This window comes from Eleutherodactylus coqui, chromosome 5, assembly GCF_035609145.1.
Source record: "Eleutherodactylus coqui strain aEleCoq1 chromosome 5, aEleCoq1.hap1, whole genome shotgun sequence".
Lineage (NCBI taxonomy): Eukaryota > Metazoa > Chordata > Amphibia > Anura > Eleutherodactylidae > Eleutherodactylus > Eleutherodactylus coqui.
Window position 1 is genome coordinate 260342835 of NC_089841.1, and position 10754 is coordinate 260353588.

The window sequence follows — 10754 nt, forward strand, 5'->3', positions numbered from 1 at the left end:
GTAACAATGGGTCCAATAGGAGAGAAATCATCTGACGTGATGTTAATTCCCAGTATATCTGTTACACCAATGCGCGGTATACTGTAGGGCAGCGGTCTTCAACCTGCGGCTCCAAGGATGTTGCAGGACTACAACTTTCAGTGTGTCCTGGATGCTGCATGGGGATTGTTGCAGCTTTGCATCAGATCGAGAGCCTGAGGTTGGAGAGCATTGCCATAGGGTATAGCATTAGGTGAAACAAAGTGAGCATCGTGATATGATTTGTCAGCTTTAGAATAAACGTTGTATATTTTATAAAAAGAACATACTATCGGACATAAATTAATCTTTGGATAATAAAGGTTAATATATATTTCCACAAAATGTGTGTGTATATATATATATATATTTATTTTACACCATGAAGTTTTTTTTCTTTATGTTTTAAACAAAAATCCCCGCAGGCCTGAGCATTGGTGTTTGTCTGATTGCCGCTAACTAGATAACTTTAATTGTCTCTAAACATTTATAATACGATAAGAGTATTCAGTAACCTGTATCCCCCCAGATCTCCTACTAATGAGCGTCATCCTACAGGCATTACTAGTCTTTTAATAATAGATCTAAGTTGTATCTATTTATTGTTCACAGAAGGTTTCTTGACTCCTAACAGAATAAGGAGAATCGCACCGTTTCTGATTAGTATTTTTTTTCCCAGAGAGATTTGGGTTGAATTAAAGTTTAGTTTTGGGGGGCAGGAAATTGAGACAATTGCTACACTTTAGACTCAAAGAAACAGTGAAGTATACAGTATATAGTTTGTGACTCTCAGACGTATATATATACACGTAATTCCCATTTTATCATGGAGTCAGATTCTGATCGCTTGGAATGTTTACTTAGGAATTCATTTAGAAGACTTCCTGGCCTGTAGATCACAATTTTACCTGTAATCAATGGAAACCATATATCTGCAGGGATTTTTTTTATTTGCCTCATCTAGCAGCCAATAGACTATAATAAATAACATACGATTCCAAATCCCATCTGTTGCCACTTTGGACCACAAGAAAAACATATCTTTAATTTGGAAAAAAGTATTCTACTTCTGTTCAGGACTTTTCATACTGAGAACCCCGGTGCTGGTTTCCTAATGATGAAACAAGGTAATTTAGAAACAAGGAGATGGATTTAACAAGCACAAGATGTTTTTAACGCGTACAATTCCATGTGACCCCAGGTCTGCTTTGTTGAACTGATTTTTATTACAAGTTGGTCACTGAATAGCAAGGAGCAGACCACTTGTTAAAGCAGAAAAGAGCCTTGTTCCAGCAGTCGGTCTTCACAGACAATAGAGAACTTGAGCCGAAAATGAAATTAAAGCTTTATTCAGCATTCGTTAACACTGAGGTTTCGGCCAAGAAACTGTGCATGATCATGCAAAATCAGTGGCTGAAATGTAAACCATCGGGGCAGTGCCTGCATTATTACATTTCCTTGATTCTATAATGTTAATGCACTCAGGACTTCCTGACTCGCTGGCGGCCTTGTCTCCAGGCCAATAGCATGTAAACATATTGCTTATGGATACTTGTAGTAATTAAAATCACTTAATTACGGTTAACTTGAGAAATTCCCATTTCACCTTTCTTTGTTTCCTCCATTCTTGAGAGAAAGAAAAGAAGTACGCCTGCAGGTCGGACACAACTTACCGACTTAATAGCAGGTATATTGCTGCCGCATACAATGAATAGTATAGTAGATGTAGGATATTTCGCTCACACCCCTTTTCAGTTGCTAAGAACATATTTACATTCCCTACAGTAATCTACATGGTTACAAAGAGCATATGTCAAAGGGAAAAATAGAAAAAAATACCCTGTGTGTGGCTACTACATTACCAGTTAATGAAATCAATAGCGATGATATTTCCGTAGCGCCTCCAAGGTATTAAGGAATGGCAAGCAGGATTTTGAGACGGAGCTCTTATGGCTGTGACTTTTACAAGCGTGACATAGAGCGCAGTTTTGCACATTTGACTGCACCTACTACGCTGCCATTGTTAAATGGGGGACTGACATCTGACAGCAATCTATGGGTCGGTCGTCATTAAACAGCAATTCCTATCTTACTGCCATGCTTTCACAAACAATAAAACTGAATTATCAATTAAAATATGGCAATTATATTTGGTGCATGCTCTATGGAACGAGCCTATGTTTTATATAGGTAAATGATAGATATTTATACATAGCCAGATAGATATGAATGTCTAGATACATGCATACTGCAACTGTTATCAGCAAGCACACAACAGGATAATACACTAGATGCTAGGAAATTAGCCTCACAGGTAACAATGCATCAACCCATGCTGTGCATGGCCTAACACCGAAAGCCATTGCTATGCCTTCATTTAGAAATACAGTACAGAAGCAGACTCTCTAATGCTAACAATACCATACCTTTAGCAGTAATTAGGGGAAGCAAGCAGCAGGATGCTCACCTATTACTACTGGCCCACATCTCCGAGGATCTGCAGAATGGGCTGATAAATACAGTCAATAATCAGCATACGTCTCACATGAGAAGAACGACTCACTCAATCATTCTAGTTTGGTTTGGGTTCTGCTGGTAAAATCTGCAGAGGTTTAATAAGATATTTTTAGTAGGTAAATGAAAGTAAGTGAAGGGTTTGTTGGAGACGGAAAGAAGTGGCTCCATCTTTTAAATGCTAGATCACATTCCCAAGCCAGAAGCCAGTAATGCAAGCCGTGGACCACAGAAACTTCACTCCTGGACATAAGCATTAGCATACATTAAAACAAAGGTATACATATCTCTATAGATGCCGGGCTTTAATGAGAAACATGTGATGCTGAATTCAGGGCAAAAGACAAATGACTTAAGATGCAGATGGCTTTCAAGAAACACATAGATGTCAGTAGTATCCGAGAGGCCGGAGGAACCAATACATAATTTGGGGGGATTTACAGCAGCGTTACAGAGAATAGGTACCAGATTCCTGAGCATCCTATCATCAGCCTGCAGCTTAATACTATTCCCTAAATGAGTCCCAATTAATATATTGCTGCAGGCAACACATGCAAAGCTTGACCACTGGAGAACCTCTGGAAAGGTTACATTTTTTGCCCTTCTTCAAGCAAGTCAAATCAGAAATTCACAGAACAGTCTAGTTTTCCTGCCTGCACTTCAGCCAATGCATCCCGAGCATATAGATGTCACTCGGAGCAGCATTATTGCACACACATCACTAGACTTGGGTGAATTTGAGTACGCGATCTGGAGTTTCTTAGCTTTGTATATTTTCACTGTCCTTTAAAACAATAATTTCAGCAAGCTTCATGAAGCCAATCCTGCGGCACGACCACTCATGTCTACGTACCTCTTCGATTTAACAAGATCTGTTCCATGACTGCAGTCTCTTCACTTAACTCTGCAGCTGAAAGCTGTACCACCACTGTTTAAATGTACATTCTTCTATCCAGTGCTCTCATCTCTATCTCCTTATTATGGTAGGGGAATCTCAGATTATTTACCTTACTTATTTCTATAGCATTTATTCTGCGTAAAGCTCTTTTGTATCTACTGTATCTTTTAAAATACAAAAGATTGTCATATATATATATATATATATATATATATATTCACTGTCACCCATATTTGTAATGCATAATAGTAAATAGAAATGGATATGCAAATATATGTATAGCATAAATGTATACATGTATATCTTATTATACAGACTCACTATTTACAAGGGAATTGAAAAAAAAAAAAACCCCATAGAACTCGCCTACAACACATCTTCTAATTCATCGTATAGGGGTAGTCAAATAAAAATTCCCAAATTAAGCATAGAAATGTGAATGTATGGTTACAAGTACAAATGATCTTAGCATATCTTTCAGATACATGCAGTTCTATACACGCTGCTTGCAAATTGTCTATAAACCTTTGCAGACATAATCAAAAAGAAATCCAAAAAGTATTACTTACGCGTCGAGCAGTTGACAATTAGCATGCATATCCATAAGAGCGCTAGCGTGAGCATATTTCAAGGCTTTTTAAATCCACTTGAGTACTTAAAAAAATTCCACCTTGAATCTTGTAAATTCCAGAAGAAATTTTTTTTTCCGCTGGTAAGTACTGCTGTGAGAACGCTGCTCGTCTATGTGCTTTTACTATAATATAGATTTTCTATATGGGCAAGAGAAATAAGTGAAGCATGTATAAAGGAAACAGACAGCTTGCAGGTTAAGGAAAACCCTTTTGCAAGTCTGAGCAACTGAGAACTGACAAGCTAAATATGCCTGTAGCCCCATTCATTTCCCCGCCCACATGGGTTGCCAAAATTACCAAGCCCTACAGAGCAGGATAAGACATTCTTTGCTATTCCTCCGCTGCCCCCTTTTTGTCATTCCCCCCTCTTTTTACTCTTTATGTCTGCTGACATTTCCTGATTTTTTTTCCTTTTCACTCAAGCTTCGTAAAAAAAACTTCAGATGTGAGTCACGACCAGGAATTGTCTGAGTCGTTAAATGAGGTCACTTACAACATCACTTTTCCTGCCAAGGTTTAATTTGTGTCGTCATTAAAATATCAAACTGGTGATGGCGTTAGAGTGCCAGAGCAGATAGCAGCTTTAACCAAAATGTTTTATGTGCAATGTCCAGGCAGCCCTGATGCTCCAACTATGAAGCATTCTATCCCTCCATCGGCACACTTACCAGGTAAGCCCTGCTGTAGAAATACAACATGTTGGATTATTAAAGGGGCGCTCCAAGAGTAAAAAATAGGCAACAGAATATATAATAGAACTTCCAAAAGCACACAACTCACTTCTCTCGCTGGAGGCAGGGTATTCAAGCCTCATTATCAGCAAGAGATGCTCTTGTCAGCGCTGAGGACTACACGGAAGCATGGCGAAGAACCGGAGACCAGCGGGAGGACCCAGATGGTGCCTGCTAGGTGCGTATAAGACACCCCCCGAAAATAGGACCCTTTCCCCTTATGTGGGGCAAAAATTAATATAATACAGGGACTTATTTTCAGGTAAACACGATATGTAGTAGGTGCGGAGAGCTTGGTATGAGACTGGGTGAAGTTCTGCAATTGTTCATTTAACTGTTTGTTTGCAGTGCTCAAGAAATTGTATCACTTTGCATTTACAGAAACCACCAAGATTATAATGCCTCCTAAGGTAACAGTAACGAAATGTTGGACATGTAAAGGTCCTATTAGGCAAGTTGATTATCGTTTCAACGAGCGAACGAGTGAGTGACGTCACCGCTGGCTCGCTCGCTCATGCAGCCTGTTTATACAGGTAGATACATCGTTGGTTTGTTCAAATGAGAATCGTTCCATCTTCGAATTCAGGGACTCAACAATCACTGTTTAAACTGAACAATAAGTGAGCGAGCCAACCATAGTTTTTATGCCTGCATAAAATGAACGACGCATGAAAATTCAGCGATTGTCGTCCGCCACTCAGTCGTTGGCTGCGTTTACACTGAGCAATCGTTCACTTTCACTCGTTTGAATGATGTTTCTAATGATAATAAAAAATGACTGTAATTATTCCATCTAAAAGCACCTTAAAGTGGAACTGTACAAATTTATGTGGACTGCGATTGTTTTCTTCCATTCCATTACAAGTAAGTTAATCATATGCCAGAGTAGAGACTTTTTGTATATACAATGATCCCTCGAGTTACAATGACCTCAGGATACAATATTTTCAACATACAATGGTTTTTGCCAGGACATTGTAACTTGAAACCAGCATCAACATACCATATTACAGTCTGGATCTGCAGCATGTGCACTTTGCTGGAAAATCCAGCCAATCGTCATGGGCATTTCACTAAAAAAAACCTTGAATTACTGAAGTGCAGGCACTGATTGGGTGTCTAGTAGCGCCTCTCCACCATACAGTGCGGTACTACATGTTCTGTAGTTCCCTTTACCTGTACCAGAATGAGCAGCTCCCTTGGACATCCGATGAGGGAAGCCTCATTGTATTTTTCTGATACCCTGTTGTTCTGTACTATATCCTGAAGAAGCTCCTGTTCTCTTCCTGGAAATCGCTTCACGGCTCCCAACAGCTCTTTCTGACTTTTATATGTCAGCATTTGCTTTATCTGTATTAGTTCTCTTCTTCAATTTCTTTCATCTAGATTTTGTATTACTTTTGTTTGAAATTTTGGAGGCTTCGAATGAATCACATGTTTTCCATAGAGTTTAGGTTTAGCAATATATTCAAGATAGAGTTGTCTTCCCGGGAAGCAACTCACATAGTATGGTGAGGGACCACTATGAGCAGAAATCTCATAGTGGTAAGAAGGAAGAGTCAGAGTAATTAGCTGAAACAACAATTAGGTTCGCATTTACAGTTGTCCGGATGTTTTAAATAACACCTGCGAAATCACCGTGCTGGAGACAAGTGATGCGTAGACACAAGAGTCATACCAGAGAGTAAAGTGGGAGAGCATTTCATTGGATGCTACACTTCTTTTTCAATGGCATTTGGGTGCTGTCTATCGACCAAAATACCGGATAACAAGTAATGGACAAATGAGGTATGTATGCATTATTGTAGGAAACAAAGATGGAAGCTTAAATTTGGTTGTTTATGCAGTTCTGTTAGAATACTCTATTGTGCATGCCTATTACTGATAATGAACTGACTAGAAGCCATATGCTTGGAGAAATCAAAGAAGCAAAACTAGATTACATTACACTGGCTGATACATTAATGAGACATAATTAACCCTATATGTATGGTTACTCTATCTTGGGAAATGCACAAGGGGACAGTAATGTAAATAAAACACTTAAATCCCTTTACCAAAGATGTTCCTCTGAGGGAACCTTGCATAGGCATGGACAAGCCATTTAGGTGGTGTGTGTTTCATGGGAGTCAGCGAGGACTGGGTGTGTATGGCACTCTGCACACATTTTTGGCTGCATAAATACGGTATCAGATCCATCTTTAATTATATATGATAACACAACCAACAGTAGCAGTTAGAAATTGTCACCAGACTGTGCCATGCCATAAGAAACATTGTGATGAGCAGAACCTGTGACCAAAAACTGCGACTCATCAGGGGACGGACCAGGGCAAGAAAGCTAGGGTTACAAATAACTGGCTAATAATTTAATTATTCCATTTTGATTTGTAGCATAACAGGTGAAAGGTCTCATGTGCATCCCATGCTGTTGGAGAACTTAGGGGCATCATAAGGTTATTTTTCCTGCTTTGGATGCTCTTTTCAGAGAGGTTGCTTTATTGGTTCTGCAATTGAGTTACAGAAATATGTAAGGTGCAGTATATGGATTTCTTTATTGCTGTAGACTGGAGGATCAGGTTCTTTATTACTAGCTTGACTAAACGGCATTTCAGTAGGTACAAGGTCTCCTAACATAGTGAGGCAACTGTTGTGGCACTTTCTCTGAAGATAGTATTACTATTTGTTTGTGCTCAATTAATAATGGCTACGTTTTATAAGATACTCTGTGAGGGTATATGTATATATTGCCATATGTTTTTTATGCTTTTTTACCTGTATGCAAGTTCTATTCAATGCTAAAATGAGGAAAACTCAATATGTCGCCTTACATCAGATATTCCAAAGGTTTGCAAGGCTGAGAGAGATGTGTCCAGAAATTCAGAGATGATACAGAACCGGACATGAAGGCCACGTGCTTGGCTGTTTTCCCAGTATCTAGATAACGACTCTTTAACTACATATATAACTATCACTGCCTCAGGCGGAAATGCGGACTTCACATATATGGTTATGCAGTGAATTTGAGCCAATGAGACCATCACCCATTCCTAGTGATGAGACCAAAGGGTATAAGACCCCATGTAATCTGTAATAAAGGGCGCAGTTATGTCCCCGTGTGAGGAACTATACCAGACCTCCGTGTGTGGTGTCTCTTCTTTACCGCCAGCAGCGGGGCATTGGGGTGGCCTGATTGGTGCTGTACGCAGAATTTCCGTGACAACTCTGCCACAAACACATACATGTGCTCAGATGGTCTCGTGATCAGGCGAAGAACCTTGAGTTTGGTGGGATGAATTGATGTTTTGATAGTTTTGGATATAGCTAAGTTACCAGAAGGAACAAAATAAACCAGACAATTCCGGACTAGGTCTTGTACTAAGATCTTTCGATCCGTTTTACTTCATCCATAAAATCAAGGAAACTGATAATACAACAGTGGTTGTAAGACAAGACATGCAGACAGAATTTAAGGAGGGATCTAGTCAACAGGTTTCAGGCCACGTCCTTGTTCATGACCACCAAATAAAAGACAAATGGCCACAAACCATAGGTAAAATTCAATGAAGCGCATGACAAATTCTTCCTAAGCTGCATCAGCCTAAATCTAAAACTAGTACATCTGAGTTCTGACCCAACATCACCTCACTTCAGGCAATGTTATCTGAGTGGCAGAGAGGCTATGCTTCTATTATATGCATTCACTAGTAATCTTACCCACCTCACTGTTAGGGTTAACGAAGGCCAAACAAGCACTTCATTCGTGGATTCCAAGTATTTCATTCTCTTAATGAGCATGGATTTGTGATTCACAAATGGATATTCACATGCATTCCTTCATTGCATTATGTCAGTTCCTTATCCTTTACAACCTTGGATAGTCTTCGCTAGTGCAGTGAGGGAGTAATAACACAACTGCTCTATCTCGGTTTCTGTTTTTGAAGGCAATAGTCTGAACCCATCAGTTCTTGCCACAATGTATTCCTTGTTAGCCGTATTGCCTCAAACAAATACTAGCTCCAAACCCCTTAAGGCCCTTTTACACACAGCGATTAACGCTAAAACGGTTGACCGACTGAACAAATTGACAACATTTTTGAATAAAATTACACAAACAGATTATAGCTTGAAATCATCTCTAATTTTCTCATTAATAATAATCTTTATTTGTATAACGCCAACTTATTCCGCAGTGCTTTCAAGCATGGGACAAACACAAACAATGCAACAATTACATGTGATTGGGTGTGATACAATCAGTTTGAAACAAACAGGGTGGGGGTGATACAGGTGGTACAAGGGGGGGGGGGATTGGCATGGGGGAACACAGGCAGTACGGGGATTCCATATGGAAATCAGTTATTAGACAGCAAACAGGGTGGGGCGGTAAGGAGGTGCAGGGGTAGAGGTCGTATGTGATAGGCAGGGTGGAAGGTGTAGGGAGGCATAGGGGGGGGAAGGGGACTAGGTCAGGGGATTTGGTATGCCTCCCTGAAGAGGTGAGTTTTTAAGGCACATCTGAAGTTTTGTGCTTTGGGAATTGTTCGGATGCCTTGGGGTAGAGCGTTCCAGAGGATGAGTGCTGCTCTGGGGAAGTCCTGTAGGCGAGCATGTGAGGTTTGTTAGCTAAATTAAACTCAGTATTATTTGTTTTCTCTGGTGGGTGTGTGTTTATGTGAGGGATTATCTGGGCAGCAGGATTCCAGTGTCTTCTCCCCATATGAGTCTCATTGTATATGCAAGGCAAACAAATATTTGCCCCTCAAGTTGGCAGGCTGCTCAAAAGACTGCACAAATTCCATTAAAATGCAATGTCTTTGCAGTGGCTTGACAACTATTCTTATGCATGCTAAAAAAAAACTGCGGTAAACGACAAGTGGATGAATAGTGCACGACTGCCCACGTTTACACGCAACAATTATCGCTCACTTTCGACCCTTTAAACAAATTTTGAGCAATAATCGTGTGTAAAAGGGTCTTTATAAATATCAATCTTGTTACACCATGAAATTTAAGAAAGTTCTTTCATGGTGAATACTTTTTATTGGCATTGTCACCTTATGACAAGAAATCTGAAGAAAACCAGTAACACAAGACAATTTTCACATGATGCTTGTATGGAGAAAGTTACTATGATGTTTTCTTCTGGTTATATTTGGAGGGAGAATCCCCAAGGAACTATAGTGAAGCTTCAGGCCACAAACTTTCAAGTTGTGCATTAAGTGAATTTCTTATTCACCAGAACTATGCTTGAGCTAAGGTATTTCTAGAGCGGTAGGTGTAATAGTATCACCTCGTTTATTTATAAAGGACAATCACCTCTTAAGGACACTTGTTTGTTTTATAAATAACTTAATCTTCAAAGGATTTATTAGCAGCAGCTAAATTGTTAATTCCCCTAGATTGGCTCAAACTGCCCCCCTTCTATCCTTTCAGGAATAGAACAATAAAGCTCAACAGATATGCAAGTTGGAAGAGATTTCAAGTTGGGAAACGTAAACTTATGTGGTATTTCTTAAAACCTGGACACCATGGATACAGCGGTACAATGCTCTGCTTGCCTTCGAGTCTAATACCTCCCCTTAAGAAGTTTCATGAAGCTATAAGACATTAAAGTGCTTGTTCAGAAATAGAAAACATGGCTGCTCTCTTCCAAAAACAGCACCACATCTGTCCACAAGTTGTGTGCAATATTGTGGCTCAGCCCTATTCAGTTCAATGGAGGTAAGCTGCAATACCAAACACAGACTGTGGATAGATGTGGCGCTGTTTTTGATAGAGAGTAGCCTTGTTTTTCTAATCCTGGATAACCCCGTTAATCTTTCCCATCTTTAGTTATTCATATATAGTCTATCTAACTCCGTGGTTACTCTTTCCTCCTATTTCCCCTTTGTTATTAATTTTGCCTTTTCTTTGAAGTTTATTGGGCTGAGTTTCATCTTAGTTTTAATATGGTTCCTA

At 39.6% G+C, this 10754-nt stretch overlaps 1 protein-coding gene across 1 annotated transcript in view; it reads right to left on the bottom strand.

Moving 5' to 3' along the window:
• The window catches only part of CRLF1 (cytokine receptor like factor 1), a 90448-nt gene extending 86181 nt beyond the window's left edge, over nt 1-4267 (bottom strand). Inside the window, exon 1 of the mRNA XM_066602047.1 lies at nt 4000-4267. Coding sequence (XP_066458144.1) covers nt 4000-4054 — 55 coding nt within the window. The 5' untranslated portion in view covers nt 4055-4267. The remainder of the gene's footprint in view (nt 1-3999) is intronic.
• Between the last annotated feature and the right edge of the window lie 6487 nt (nt 4268-10754).